The following is a 16,366-nucleotide window of genomic DNA, read 5'->3' on the forward strand; positions in this document are numbered from 1 at the left end:
TATATATATATATATATATATGTATGTACACTACACATACCATTAAAATCAATTGACAGATTTTCTCATCATCATCTCCCAGATCCTCTGGGTCTACTCCCATGAGCAGCTTCCAGTCTGCGGCTGGAGGCATCTTTCAGCTTCTGTGCAAATGTCCTACAGTGCTGGACTCAACAGTTGAACCTGGTCAATGTCAGTGTGATGTCAGATTTTCTACAGAGAAATGTCATGCTAATGTAACATATTCTAACCTTATCCATCCACAAAGGCTTCTCACAAGACACAATGAATACACCCTATAAAGACGCAGAATAATAGTATAATACTAAATAAAGGGTCAAAAGACAAGCTAGATATTAGCAAGAAATACAGACCTCAGAAAACACAAGATTAGCACTGACTGTGCAACTGGTCACATTTTGTTTAGTTTGTTAGCGACATTTTGTTTTGTTTGTTAGCGACATTATAAAAATGCGTTTGTTAATGTCACACATGCACATTTTGTATATATTCATAAAAAAGACACTGTAAATAACGCATTCAGACCTTATTGATAACACATCCTAGCCATCTTGTGTCCTCCTTTCTCTACAGCTTCTAGGCAACCAAGAAAACAGTCGTAAAGCGGAACGTCGTAAACTCGTCTCGTCTCTTAACTTTACGCCATACGATTTGTGACGCTCATAAAATAATCTATTATGCTGTACATTCATTTCTAGGGATATAATATGGAAAATGTTTATTAGTAGATATCTTTACATTGAGCTGATATTGCCTCAACATAAAGTCCTATAACTAGCGCTTTGTAATTCCTAACTTTTATTCTGCCAAGAATTTTGACCCGGAAGCGGTTTTGTCCCTGTTAATTCAATGCTTTAGATCGAACTTGCTGCTTCAGCCAAAATAAACACACACATTCTGTTTTCATTTAGTTTTTTACCAGACATGACAAGGTGAGTTGTCAATCTATTTAAATCCTGACGATCACTGATGACAGATTGAGACTGATTGTTTAAACGATTGAAGTCATTGAATGCTAATGGGACAGCTTAAATCAGACATGATCTTTGATCAGACCAGTGTCTTGTAAATTTAAACCAATTTCTTTTAATCATCAGTACATTAATGTTATTTATTAGGGATGGATGTTGCTTTGATGTTTTCATAATGTAATGTATGCATTATCCGATTCATCTCATTGAAAACAAATGCTAACTGATAGCTAGATGGGCTGGTCATGATTTATGGGGGTGCGCCTTTCTCTGCTACGTTCAATACGCACGAATTATTCTATTATTACGATCATTCTACTGATTTATTAGTGTATTTAGGTTTGCAACATGGTTGAAAAAAGTTCGAAACTCGCAATGCAGCAGTTTGATTTAAACAGGGATTTAAAGGTCATGGGACATTTAAAGGGATTTTAAAATGGTTTTCCAGGCATGGAAAGGTCATCAAAATAAATAAAAATGTAAACGGATTGTGAATTTTTGTAATGATTATATATTTGTCTATCTCTGCTCTGCTCTAAAATATTAGTACAATTATTTTAAAATAAACGTAATATTAATTTTAGTTCTTTATTTTTTATTTTATTTATTATATTGAGTTTTTTTTAGCTTTATTTTTATTTCATTTGTAGTAATTGTAATACTTCTTAAACTTATTTAATTGAGTTGCCAAGTTTGTTTAAATTAAGTTTGATCCAGTATTTATATTATATTTCAAATTTATTTTAATGAACAAAATCAATTTTAATAGTTGTAGTTAACAACAATAACACTGTTTTGTAGAGCTTGTGAACACTGTCAGAATTATCATCATCATCATCATTATTATTATTATTCAATAAAATAATAAATAATAGATTAGTAACATAACCTTACAATATAAGATATTGCCAAACCACAAATGGCAGTGACAAAAAATGTGTCAAAATGTTGACACCTTCTTTGCGATTAAAAATAAATCAGTCCGTAAATGGCGCTGTAGAGCACAGTAATAGAAATCATCAGTGTCAACAGTCATCAAAAACATTTTTAACTTCAACATGGCTTCCTGAAGCCAATGAAGAATGTAGGGTGTGGCTTAGTTTACTAAAAAGGCTATAATTTCTAGATCAAATAAGTAAGTAATGAAATTTGGTAAATGTATGTAGTACGTTACTCTAGGGAGGCTACATAAATCTGACGTCTCAGCCTATTGATGTAAAATATATATATATAAAATCATTTATCATATATCATATATATATATATATATATAAAATCATTAACATTAAAAATTGCTCTCATTATGAGATCCTTGTGAATATATGAAGCCAGTTTTAAAATACCTGGCATCAGCAATCAGATCTTTGAAATCAATCAAACCAGTTCACACAAAGGTCTGAATGATTTATTTGCAACATTGCCTGAATTCAAATGATTTTGTAATCATGTCAGGAGGCCAAGTTGTTACTTGTCTGCCTTTGCAGTGCTCAATGAGGTCTCACGTCAGCGATGGCTGTAGTGTCGTGGAAGGAGATCTGTCTTCTGACTGGACTGGTGGTGGGCTGCTACTGGAACAGCCTGTTCTGTGGTTTTGTGTTCGATGATGTCTCTGCTATCTTGGATAACAAAGACCTTCGTCCCACCACGCCGCTGAAGAACCTCTTTCTCAATGACTTCTGGGGCACACCTATGTCAGAGGTAGTACATCTTTCTTTTGCATAGTGAAGAATTTCAGCTTGCTTTCTCAAGGCGATATGTTTTTGGAGGCTCGTCTAATCCAACCTTGTCTTTTTCTCCAGGAGAGGAGCCATAAGTCCTATCGGCCGCTTACTGTTCTCACCTTCCGCCTCAATTACCTGTTCAGCGAGCTGAGCTCCTCGTCATACCACCTCCTCAACGTGGTTCTTCATGCCGTGGTGTGTGTCCTCTTTCTCCACTTCTGCCGTCTGCTCCTGGACCGAAGCACCAGCCTCATAGCGGCCCTGCTGTTTGCGGTCCATCCCATTCACACAGAGGCTGTAAGTAACTGCTATTATGTCATTTCAAAGTACCGCTATTATGTTTTTTTCAGATATTACCTTTCATGTAGTGTGTAATATAGCTGTTTGTGAGTGTAAAAGGTCGGCAAAGTTTCAAAGATCAAAGTGCGTTATAAATGGAGTTATTGTCTCCCAAAAGAAAGAAGCATTTCTGAACTGGCTGAAACGAGTTGTCAGTAATTCAAATCTTACTTCCTGCTTGAATCTATCTAGGTTTGTAACAAATGTGCAAATGCCAGTCTATGGTCTTCATTGGCTGTCCACGAATGACTACTTTGAATCGCTCTCAAATTCTGTAGCTGAGGCCTGGAAAAGTCTGGTTTGTGTTGTTGGTATGTCGAGAAGATGCTGTTTTATACGCTTTGCATGCACTTCCAAAGGATGAGGACTCCGGTACGAATTGATATGGTAAAGCCGACGCCATCATCACTGTTCGTACCACTGTGTATCAAGTGCTGAGGAAGATCTGGAGCTTAAATTCAGATATAGTAATAGCCATTTCCGACATGCGCTGTAGGTGGTGGATCAATCACAACGGACTGGGCCATCTGACCAATCAGAGCAGAGCAGAGTAGACCAATCACAACAGACTTGGCCATCTGACCAATCAGAACAGAGCAGAATAGACCAATCACAACATACTGGGGTATTTGGGGTGGTGGTGGCGCAATGGATAAGACACATGCCTTTGGTGTGAGAGACCCGGGTTCGAATCCACTGTGAGACACCAATGTGTCCCTGAGCAAGACACTTAACCCCTAGTTGCTCCAGAGGCGTGCGACCTCTGACATATATAGCAATTGTAAGTCGCTTTGGATAAAAGCGTCAGCTAAATGAATAAATGTAAATGTAAAATGTAAATACTGGGCCTTTTGACCAATCAGAGCAGAGTAGGCTCTCAGAAAGCAGTTGAGAAAGACCAGATCCTTGATCGAGCTAAATTTCAGACACTGTGAGAAAAGAGGTGATGCTGCTATTTTATGAGAAAATGTATGTGTTTTTTGACCTATTGTAGGAGACCTTCAAAGCAAAATTAGAAACCATTTAAATAAAAGAATAGGATCAGATTTATCAACATGTTTTATGCATCTGACATGTGAATGAACTCCAGTTAGTTTTTGCTACTTTCATGTAAAGTTGCTTTATTGATCCTGATGCTTCTGGTTGAACTTGTTATAATGTTGAAGTTTCCTCCTTGGTCATTTTGCCTTTGTTGCTTGGCACAAAGTTGAAGAACAAACACTTTAACATGAATGAAGCAACTTTGCAGATGCCGCCTCATGATGGCAGTAATAGATAGAGCTTCATGTCCCAGTGTGCATTGCATGTAAACAGTTTTACATTACCATGGAAACACTGTTTGAAATTGAGCTGGTTGGGGGATTAGTCCCCATGCGGGTGACATAAGAAGTTAATCTGATCTTAGTCTTTCTCTAAAACTGTTATACCATCTACCATTGTGCTTATCTTTAGACTGTCTATAGAAATAATATAGCTATTAGCTATTCACAGAAATGCACAAACCCCAATGCCGTTTTTGTTACTGAGGTATAAATAAGACACACTATAAAACGGCTTATCATAATCTAATTTAAATGTAGAAATAAAGTTTAGGAGGAAAATTTGATAACGCTTTGACGTTCAAGGTCACTAATTAAATAAGAAAATTTGTGACATTGAGCATGTTAACTCGTCCAAAGTTCAGATTTTGATTCCATTGAAGCACCAGCCTGATATATAAACGCTTCGTATGCTTCGAATTTGATCTGTTTAAAACAGTTAAAAAGAGGCTACTATTTGGCCAGTGGAAAAGAATGAGAAAAACTCAGAAAAGTATATTATATGGCTTTTATGGATATTTTGATATGGTATTTATTCTTAAACAAGACAAGGACAATTAATGATTTTTAATCTGATGGCACAAATGGCATTTATAGTCCATATGTTATATTTTCCTAATGTTTTGTAGCCTACCGTTAAACTTGGTATCATGAAGATGGGAATTTGCATATATGGAAATTATTCTGTCGTACTGCTGTACATATGGTTTTATAAATCTGAAAACTTTTGTGCGTACGAAAAATCTAGCTTTTGTGTGTACTCAAACTTTTAGGATGAAATCTACGGGAAGTTTTACACGAGGTCTCGGACGCTATTTGAATAGAAGTTGTAGACATCATGTTTTACACAAACTTGAGGTCATGGAGTTTGAGTACTGCTGTCATTAAAACAAAAGGGGAAAAAACTAAATACTAAGACAATCTGCAATTCAGGTTATTTTTTTCATTCAAATTATGCGTACACTGTAGCTGCACGAACAGAGATCACGATTCTGAACAAACAACTAAACAAAACAACTTAATCTATTCGAGATTCTGACAAAATGATAATTGCTGCAGTCTTTTTAAAAATGTTTATTTAATCTGAAAAACTTGGGTCCCATTCAGTCAGTTCACTTGGTACAACAGATGACTATGGGATATCTCGCTCTTGCGCCATTTGTTGAAGACACCTTTGTTCATCCCTGAAAGGCCAATGACACATGACGATGTGGGCTGTGTTACCTACCTGCCCACATCATATATATGCAGTCGCTTGTGTCATTCCCTTTGTTCTACAGCTCTTCACTGCGCTGCTAGAACACCATCACGTCACAATCACAAGAAAACCCATGGTTGTGACTCTTGTTGAAGGAAAAAAGCATAAAAGATACGTTTTTAGCTCGAGTTTAGCACAGCTAACAAATGGCTAATAAACTTTTTCATGTGAAATATCTGAACATACATTCTCGCCCCTGTCCTATGGCATGTGGGTGTTTATGGTATACTCACGAGCACTGTCCAGTGTGTTTGGAATTGTCCACGCTTGGCTGGATCTCTCCAACACCGTTGCATGTGTGTGCTGCCGGCAGCTTTATCATTTCACACTTGTAACGCATCCTCAGTGGGTCAGTGGCCAGACACGGTACGCACTTGTCTTCGAGTACTGATCCAGATGCGGTGATCGTCATTTTTTTGGTGGTCGTTCCTTCGTGTGGAGACCGAGGAGTGTCATGTAGTGTTCACAGCAAGGTTCTCCTAGCTGCCACCGAGTCATTTATCTGTATCGAAGAGTGGCAACAAAGTTTTGTTGGTAGAGTGGCCTTATCCTCCTACGGTACAAAGACGGATATCAGATACAGATTTGACTCCTGTAGAAACAGTGGTGAGAACTCGCCTGTCGATCTACCCAGATTGAATAGAAATGATTCTGCAAGTCAATAAAAGAAAATGTGTGATCTGCAAGATCTGCAGGATTATGGACAGGAGTGCTCCGCTGGGGTTGAATGCCCTGTCACATGTATAGCTCTGGACTCCTCTGTATGCATTCCTGGGTCTGTCACTGATTTGGTGGCTTCTTGCTGGCCAGCGAAGTCATGGATGCGAGCATCATGACGTTGCTGTAAAGGACACTGTGGTGTCTTTCTCTATGGAGGGACCTGCTGTCCCAGGCAGTAGGCAGATTCTGCACCTTCGGCAGGAACTGTGGTCTTTAGGGGCCTACCTGTTGAGAGAGGGAGAATCTGATTGTAGCTACAATACAGAGTGCTTGGATTCTGAAGTGCGTTGCGCATATTTGAAGCTTGGTGTGAGGGAAGATCTTTATCGCCGTATCAGTGCCCGATTGAGGGTATACTGATTTTTTTATCCTAAGGAAGGTCACTCCTGTTCCTCGCTGGAAGTTTTGGATGGCCGATTCGACTTGTCATGAGGGGATTAAGGGTGCTGCGGTAAAGTGTACACCTGCTTGCCTTTCGGTTCCTTAAAGGCCCGGGTATACTTCTTTTTCCGCGATCCGCTCTGTCTCTAGCACAGTCGAGAGAGCGCAAGCCTTTCAAAGTATACTCCTTTGGCCGTGTGCATGGAAAGACGCGCTTGGCGAATGCAGACTATCTAGCGGATTTGGTTTTCAAGTAACTCGCATATGCACTGTTCTCTGCACAATCACAAAAATTGGGCTGCACTAATTGTGAGACTTGCTGACACCTGCGGACACTCATGATGATGATGATGATGATAATTACGTCACACGGACAGTGTGTGGACTGTCGTGGAACTTCCGCATTGCGCTCTGTATCACGCACAGTTGAGCGTGCGAGCCTTTCCAGGTATACTCCTTTGGCCGTTAGTGCAGAAAGACACATTTGGCGAGTGCACACTTGCTAGTGGACTTTGTTTCCAAGCGATCAAGTCACTCGCACATGCGCTGTTGTACGCGCACCGTATGCATCGACAAAAAAATTGGGCTGCATGCGGGCAGTGTGTGCAGACGTCCATGAACCTTCCTGCTGACCAAAATTATGTCATGCAGACAGTGCACAGAACACGGACGACCAAAGTATACTTTTTACAAAATTAATGGTGCCTTCATGGTAGGCTATGTGTGAACCTCCGTTTGAGCCTTTAGAATCCTTGAGTCTAAGGATGCGACCCTGTCGTTGGTACTGGCATCAGCGAAGTGTGTTGGTATTTTCATGCCCTGTCCATTTTGCATCCAATTTGCATTTGGTGGTGTTGAGTCTGGATGAGGCGGTTACTCCTAAAGTCATGTCGGGAGTGTGCTCCTATTTTCATGCCCTGTCCATTTTGCATCCAATTTGCATTTGGTGGTGTTGAGTCTGGATGAGGCGGGTACTCCTAAAGTCATGTCGGGAGTGTGCTCCTATTCGAGCTGCCTGCCCTGTAAAATCTCTGACTCAGAGGAAGACAGGAGACTTGCTCTGTGCCCTGTGTGAGTTGTACGCAGGTACATTGAGCAGATGCTGGCTGTGCGCTCATCTGACCAGCTTTTTGTCATCTTTTCCAACTCGGCCAGTGGGAACCCGCTATCTAAGCGACGTCTTTCGCATTGGATTGTAGAAAGCATGGATATGTCTATAGCATAAAAGGAGTTGGTTTTGCCTGCAGGGGTGCGTGCACACTCTAGGAGGGGCAGGGAAACGTCATGGGCATGGTTTAAGACTTTTGTGCGGCTACCAGTTGGGCATTACCGCACGTTTGTCCGGTTTACTGAGGCCGTCGCTCCCTTGAAAAAGGAAAAGGGGTATGTGGCGATGCTGGTCCCTTACATTTAGTTCAGCGACTTTGCGAGGTGTGAATATATGTCCCATAGTCATGTGCTGTACCGAGTGAACCGACTGAATGGGAACAATGAGTTAAGCTTATAACTACTGTTCCCAGAAGGAGGGAAACGGGGTACAACTCCTCTGAGCCCCGCGCAGTCAGAGGCTCGGTGAAGAGCTGGACTGAACAAAGGTCATTGGCCTTTCAGGTGTGAATAAGGGTGTCTTCAGCAAATGGCGCAAGAGCATGATATCCCATAGTTGTTGTATGCGTTGTACCTCGTTTCACTCCTTCTGGAAACAGTAGTTATATGCGCAACTCATCGTTTGAATCAATGATTCAATGAATACTTTCATTACTCAGTTAATTTTCATTTAGGAATGAGATTGCGTGGGTGTTTAAATCAAGATCGCGATCTTTTAACGATTAATCATGCAGCTCTAGTGTACACTATTATTTGTAATACAAAATTGCATTTAAGTTAAGTTAAGAGCTTTTGCACTGGTAGTCTTAGGTTTTTTTTAACCCCACTGATTGTATATAATTATAATGTGATTGTCTTATATAACTGCTTGCATTATTTTTAGCAAAGGTTCTCACAGGATGAATGAAAGGTAAAAATTATTACTGCTTTACAGCTATGATTGATTGCTTAAAACTGGTTCCTCTTGCACCTGTCACATGACTCTTAATGGCATGAACACCCCCGTCCAATCTCATACTTTGCTTAATAAGCACTACTGTAAAAACATGCTTAATAAGTCATAAGACATTTCATTTTTAAGTCTTGAGTTTGGCACATTTTGATCGAATGAAACTCCCTGTGATGAGTACGTAGAGATATGTGCACATGGAGCTGTTGAAATGTTTAATCACGTTCCTTCGGTATGTGCAGGTAACAGGTGTTGTTGGCAGGGCTGAGTTGCTGTCCTCCATTTTCCTGCTGGCTGCTTTCCTGGCATACACCAAATCAAAAGGAGCCGATCACTCCATCGGTAAGCGTAGCCATCGCATAACCTCATAATCCATGCATACATTCACGCTGCAACAAGTTCATTCCTAGGACATGACGCGCAAGCTGTGACTCGCCTCCCATTCAAAAGCTCACTGAGTTCCCCACCCAGAAGTCTTGAGTACACAGCTCCAGTTTCACAGATCGATCAAATTGGCATGTTGTTTCTGACTTGATGTACTACACAACAATTATTATATTATACTGTCAACCTCCCACTGTGATTCTAGATATTTCTTTTAACAACAATGTTAATCCCGTCACAATTATCCCGTCACGTTTTTGTTTTTACCTTGTCCAAGGTGTGATGACTAGCGATTATTTTCTTATTTTATTTCATTTTCATTTCTTTTGTTCATCTTAAATAAGCCGTTGCCTTTATTTAAAAAAAATTTGCATGATTGAATAGTGCATGCAAGTGTTGTATTGTATGCTAAGCCAATGTTCTTTACATATTAAAGGTCATAATATGACCTATAATCCGCATCATTAATGTCTTAGTTGGCACAGTGCTAGGCCACCACTGTTTCTGCTTCTGGACTATATATTTATTGTTATATTAACATTTATATTAAGATTGTTTTATAAATATGTATTTATCACTGTCAATCAATATTAATAATCTAATTATATGATATGCCAATCATTAAATTGAATGAATTGCAAATAATTGCATATTATCAATATTAAGCTACCATACTGTTACAGACAAAAACATTGAATAGATAAAAGTAATTTAGAAATGAATATATTGGTCACTTTAAGTCTTATTTCTTATTTTTGTTCATGTCTTTGACTGTTGCATCACATCTTACAACACGAGTGCCGCATTTTTGAGACACCACTACATTTAAAAACAATCTCTGGATCCCCGTGGTCCATTCTGTTCCATTCCGTTGCACTCCATTCATCCGTTTTCGAACACTAGAACACAGTCATGTGAACGGCTTTTGATGTTGGGAGTGGTTTGGCAAGTCACATTGTGATAATTAATCATGCTAAATTAACACGTTAAATTGACATCTCTGTTTATGCTAAGTGTTTTTCTCTGATTCTCTTGAAAAGACTTGTGGGACGATATTCCCCAATTTCCCAATGAAGAACAACACCAGGCTCTTTTCCTTTGCTGATCTTTCTTCCACTTTCTTTCATCTGAATGATGTTTGAAAGATGCATAAAGTTACTCAAAAGCCATTGAGTACTTTTGACCCATGAAGTACACGCATATGAGATGAACACTTAAGTCATATCACTTTCCTGGATCATCTCTGTGTCTTCAACTTTCTCTTTCAGTGTGGACTCCCATCATTTCAACCGTATTCCTGGTTGCCGTTGCCACGCTATGCAAGGAGCAGGGAATTACTGTTATTGGGATATGCTGTATTTACGAGGTCTTTGTTTCCCAAGGGGTAAGAATGACATTTATTCATCATCTCGTAAATAAAGGACGTGTGACGTGCATGGTTAAAGCCAATATGATCTGCTATGGGGTCTTGGGATCAAAAGCTTATTTGTTAGAAAGTAAAAAAAAAAAAAACACAACTATTTTGCTTTTAAGGGAAGTCATAAAACATCCTTCTCTTTTTGATATTATATTAAAAGCCCTATTTTGTTGGCAGAAAGACAGAGGGAGAGTGAAACCGCTACCCAGATGGAAAGACTTAACGCGTCCTCATGGGACACAGCCTCACACGATGACTACAGAAATATTTGTACACTTTTGTCTGTTGGTGTCACTATCTTGACAGTTTAATACCAAAAAAAATCTTGAAACAAATCTATCGATCTGCTAAATGCATATTGTTGCGGTGGAAGAAATTCAAAAATTAAATGTAAAGCAAATAAAACGGTTTGCTGTATCAGTGGGAGCAATTTCCTGTGCGGTTTTGTAATAGTGTAAAAAATATTGTGTCTAAGGCTCTAAATCCATCTATCGTTATCTACTTCATTGGCGTTTTGACAGTAACTAGTTAATTTGGTGTGAATATAAAATACGTTTAAAAACCCAGAGGGCATTTCTGCGTTGAGTTTTTCGAAGAAGAGTGTGAAAATCAACACTGAGGCATTAGCCAAGTGATAACAAACAGCTTATACAGGTTTCTTATCTGATACGACATTCAGTACCTTCTGCCCGGAAAAAACTATTCATGATATAACTATTTTGTAAGTGACAGTTGAGTAAATAACTTCAGGGCAACATCTCTCATTTCTAATAGCAGTGAAACAAAACAGCAAAGTCTCATAGTTTTGTTAACCACAAGTCTTACCAGATGTGAAAACACCCTGTTGCCTATTCCATTTAAAACAAGCTACAGGATTTCAAAAATCTAAATTTTTTGACGCACTGACGCGAGTTAGATGCTGTACACATTGCATGTCACAGACATTAAGGATGCAGTGTCCCTTCAAAGAGTCTTTTCAAATGTTTCATTTTAATTGTATATCTATTGTTACCAGCTAGCAGCCGATTAGCATCTGTGTTTGAATATCAAGTGAAAGCCACTCAGCAACATTACGTTCATTCTGTCCATTAGCGTTCGGATGCTCCCCCGGGGTCTTTGCTCTTTTGTCACCCTTCCATTCGCTTTGCATTATGCAATTACATTTTTACATAATGGACTGTGGTATAGCCGTCTTATGAGAGCTAGCAACTGAATGAATGTAAGCAGCTGTTGTTTCTGACAAGAACTTGAGGTCTGTGGCTCTTTGCCTTGGACAAATCTTTGCTCCGTTCACCCCGTACGCAGCTCTCAGTTATGCCTCTAATTCAACCCATATGCATGAGTAGCCCATTGACTTTGATGTTTCGCTGAAATACATGTAGCTTAAGTAATTACTCTAATCGGCCTAAGTCGTTAGAGGTGCAGCGTTTAAAACGTTAATGTATTAAATGTAATGTTGAGCTAATGTGTCCGGAGCAGAGCCAATGTAGCGTGTGAAAGTTTCGTTGCAGCGGCCTCTAACGTAGCATTTATCGCTGTGAAATAGCTTTTTTTTGGGGGGGTGGGACTGTGGTCTGGTGATTAACCTTCTAACAGACAGATTAAGCTGTTGTGGTCAAATGGGAGGTGTGGGTTTGAATACAGCATGTATTGTGTCTCTTCTTGTCATCGTTTACTGTCTTCTCTACAATTTTGTCGACAAAAATGGAAAAAGCCCTAAGCAATATATAAGAATTATAGAAAGTTATATAATTATTACTAGTTAAATAATTGAAAATATAAAAATATGTAATTTAAATACTTGTATGTTTAATGTGTGTTCATTATTTTAGATTGAATTTATTACAAACTATATTTTATGTATTTAATTTATTCTATTATTGTATATTTTATAATAAAATATTACTAAATAATACTTTAAACTTTTCACTTAATACTTTATACAATTTTATATACATGACTATTCAAAAGTTTGGGTCAAGTTAAGATTTGTTTTTTTATAGAAATTAATCAAAATTGATAGGACACATTTATAATGTAACTAAAGATTTCTATTTCAAATAAATGATGTTCTTTTAAACTTTCTATTCATCAAAGAATCCTAAACCAAAAAAAGAAAATCCACAGAAATATTAAGTAGCAAAAAAGAAATGTTTCATGTTGACCAAGAAAAGCTATTTTAAAGGGATAGTTCACTTTGAAATAAATTTTTGATATGTTTTAGCTTACCTCAAGGGCATCCAAGATGTAGGTGTCTTTGTTTCCGCAGTAGTTTCAATTTTGATATTTTTAGGTCAAACCGTTCTTGTCTGTCAGTCATATAAAGCAGGTCGATGGTCACTGTCTCAAAACACAAGCACAGAGTCCAAATTAAAACAATTCCCCATCGTCCAAATGAAACAATTCCCCATCATAAGTACACATTGATGGCCTAAGACACGAAACGAGCGGTTTGTGTGAGAAAACGAACAGTATTTATATCGTTGTTATCTCTTGAAAACAGCACACGTCCAAATGATCTGACGGCGCTGGCGGGTATAGATGTATACACTAGATGTAGCCTTCGCTACTGCAGTTCATTGGAACGAAACCGTAGCCAAGGCGACATCTATGTATATATCTATACCCGCCCGCGCCGTCAGATCATTTGGACGTGTGCTGTTTTCAAGAGATAACAACGATATAAATACTGTTCGTTTTCTCACACAAACCGCTCGTTTCGTGTCTTAGGCCATCAATGTGTACTTATGATGGGGAATTGTTTCATTTGGACGTGGGGAATTGTTTTAATTTGGACTCTGTGCTTGTGTTTTGAGACAGTGACCATCGACCTGCATTATATGACTGACAGACAAGAACGGTTTGACCTAAAAATATCAAAATTGAAACTACTGCGGAAACAAAGACACCTACATCTTGGATGCCCTTGAGGTAAGCTAAAACATATCAAAAATTAATTTCAAAGTGAACTATCCCTTTAAGTTGCAATAATTTACTGCATTTTACAGTAATTTACTGTATTAATTTACAAATAAATGCCTTGAGTATGAGACTTCTTTCAAAAACATAAAAAAATCTTACCGACCCCAAACTTTTGAATGGTTGTGTATATATGTAAATTAAATTGTACAAATTTTAAATGTATTTGATGGTTAAAATAAATAAAGTGCACATATATTAATTCAATATGTATTTCTATATAATTTGTTCTAAATATATTTATTTATATATATTTTTTCTTAATCATATCAGTCATTTTCTCCTTGTTTTTTTTTATTTATTTTTTATTACAGTTTACTCTGCCCATGCTGATTGACACCCTACTTCAGGTGGTGAGAGGAAAAGATGGTTTTCCCTACGCTGTCCTCCAGACCCTTCTGAAGCTCATTGTCCTGATCATCAGCACACTTTTGCTGGTCATCGTCAGGGTGCAGGTCATTCAGTCCCAGTTGCCAGTGTTCACCAGGTGAGACCAGTGAAACCTCAGTTATGTACAATTACTTTACATTGAAAGTGAAACTGAATTTTCAGCATCATTTCTCCAGTCTTCAGTGTCAAATGATCCTTCAGAAATCATTCTAATATGCTGATTGGCTGTTCAAGAGACATTTATTATTATTATCAATGTTGAAAACAGTTGAGCTTCTTAATATTTTTGTGAAAACCGTGAGACATTTTTGAGTTCAGAGTTTTTGATGAATAGAAAGTTCAAAAGAAAACATTTATTGCTTAATTATAATTATTATAATTAAAATTATAATAAATATAGCTGCAAGCAGCAATTATTGGGGACGAGCACAAACAAGATAAGTCATACCAGCTTGGCTGGGAGCATCAGACCAACTGCAACAACGAGCATTTAAATACATTTTAAGATGATTTTAGGCACTAAATGCTGTCACTAGTAATGATTTAATGATTCATCACTTTCGACCAATAGGTGGTGCTGTGACCAAATTGATGTGGTGGGGTCAGAGTGGGGTGACAATGACACATGCTAAGTTTGGTGTCAATTAGCCAAAGCATTAAGGCTCAGAGTCATTTTGGCATCATGCCTCAACTTTGTTGCTGCGAGATACGAAAACGGTTTTGTCTATCGAAACAAAATCTATAACTTTTTGTTGGCACAGTCTGAAGATGATCTGACGGTCTAGGAGGAGTTAGAAAAAGTAGGTTTTTAAAGAAAATCAAAATGGTGGACAGGAAGTTTGGCTGACTATGGCAAAATTGGTATCTATGTTCTCTGCATGACCCAAGGAATCTATTAAGACCTTCCTTAAGAAGGAATCTTCGGTGTTTGGCCCCTATTAAACATATGTTTATTTGATTAAATCACAGCCTTTGATTTGATAATCGCACTAAGCTATATTGTGATTTCGGTGTTATTTCAATTAATCATGCAGCCCTACAATGCTCAGCAGTATTGTATCCAGCGTGGACAAATGGTTTGTCACTGGAAACTTGTCACATCAAGCATGGAGTAATGCACAATCCCAAGTGGCTTATTGCCTTAATAAAAAGATTTATTACTGTACATTTGGTTTTAAAAAGGAAATGGTTATGGTTTCATTGGCCAAGCAAAAATAGCATCAGCATCAAATAGCAAGGGAACGATGTGACTAATGAATGTAAACATGGTATCATATTATGGGAAAATCATTCTTAATAGTATATATTAAGCTTTTGAAATGATGAGGGAAGTCATAATGCTTTTATAACCATCAACAGCCTGGCCCTGAGCTGAACATGATCTATATATCATCTGATCTGGAACCACCCCTATAGGAGTCCTTAGATAGTGATCAGCATCTCAGCAAAAGAAGCATCTCGCTGAATCCAAGAGCTCTGTGTAAAATGCCTACTCCCGTTCTCTGATCATCATCCCCGGGGAAGTTGATTGGGATCTGAGTTTAAAATCCTTTTGGATTTGTCACGGAAGCGATCGCTAATCTCAAGACATAATCCATCGACTGTCTCCGACCGTCTGAATTAGTGTTATCGCACAGCTCTCTAGAGACATAATACACTGGATTAACATACTTTCGAAGTTTATTTTGTCCCTGTGTTGTATTTGGAAATATTGTGATTATATTGGAATGCCCCTGCCAAAACAAAAGCATTCTTCTTCCAAGAGATTGGATTTATGACAGGGTTGTGCAAAGGATTTTATTTGGTTTTTAATACTTGAAGTTGGCTCTCCCACCCTTCAAACCTCTCTCCCAAAACACACCCTTCTATGAAAGCCAAGTGATAAACTTCGGTTTGTGTCCATTTCAAACAGCGGAAACAGTTTGCCTTTGGAAAATATTAGCTTCGAGCTTAAAAGGAGGAACATTAACATAGCAAGTGTTTTTTAGTGAATACTGAAAGCCCATGTCAATGTTCTGCACCTCTTATTTTTTTTAAAGTGTTTTTTTTTTTTTTTTTTTTTTGCTGTAGCTTGACTGGTAGCGCATGGCACTATCAACGGCAAGGTCATGGGTTCAAATCCCATGGACACTGTATACTGATATGTGTATGTTAAATATGCTGCCAAATAAATAAATGTACAATTTGAAACCTGTTTTTAATTCAATCAGGATGCTTTAATTTCCTGTTATACAGATTAAATAAAGTGTTTATGTTCTTTGAATCACAAGCATTCAAAGATGGTGGCCTTTACCGCATTAAGTTTAATGCGGTAAAGGCCACCATCTTTGAATGCTTGTGATTCAAAGAACATCAACACTTTATTTAATCTGTTTTGTGAGTCTTGAGCCAGAGTTAATGGCCTGTTGCC

General features: G+C 38.1%; 2 protein-coding genes across 2 annotated transcripts in view; one reads left to right on the forward strand and one right to left on the reverse strand.

Annotated features, from left to right (window-relative positions):
• Positions 1 to 608, reverse strand: part of cep290 (centrosomal protein 290) — a 32,797-nt gene extending 32,189 nt beyond the window's left edge. The window contains exons 1-2 of the mRNA XM_084397638.1: positions 547 to 608; positions 41 to 183 (exon numbers count right to left, since the gene is read on the reverse strand). Coding sequence (XP_084253764.1) covers positions 41 to 133 — 93 coding nt within the window. The 5' untranslated portion in view covers positions 134 to 183; positions 547 to 608. The remainder of the gene's footprint in view (positions 1 to 40; positions 184 to 546) is intronic.
• A 54-nt stretch (positions 609 to 662) lies between these two features.
• The window catches only part of tmtc3 (transmembrane O-mannosyltransferase targeting cadherins 3), a 37,364-nt gene continuing 21,660 nt past the window's right edge, over positions 663 to 16,366 (forward strand). Inside the window, exons 1-6 of the mRNA XM_084397439.1 lie at positions 663 to 953; positions 2,477 to 2,690; positions 2,792 to 3,010; positions 9,029 to 9,128; positions 10,439 to 10,554; positions 13,881 to 14,053. Coding sequence (XP_084253565.1) covers positions 2,502 to 2,690; positions 2,792 to 3,010; positions 9,029 to 9,128; positions 10,439 to 10,554; positions 13,881 to 14,053 — 797 coding nt within the window. The 5' untranslated portion in view covers positions 663 to 953; positions 2,477 to 2,501. The remainder of the gene's footprint in view (positions 954 to 2,476; positions 2,691 to 2,791; positions 3,011 to 9,028; positions 9,129 to 10,438; positions 10,555 to 13,880; positions 14,054 to 16,366) is intronic.

This window comes from Rutilus rutilus (assembly GCF_951802725.1).
Source record: "Rutilus rutilus genome assembly, chromosome: 23".
In the NCBI taxonomy this organism is placed as follows: Eukaryota; Metazoa; Chordata; class Actinopteri; order Cypriniformes; family Leuciscidae; genus Rutilus; species Rutilus rutilus.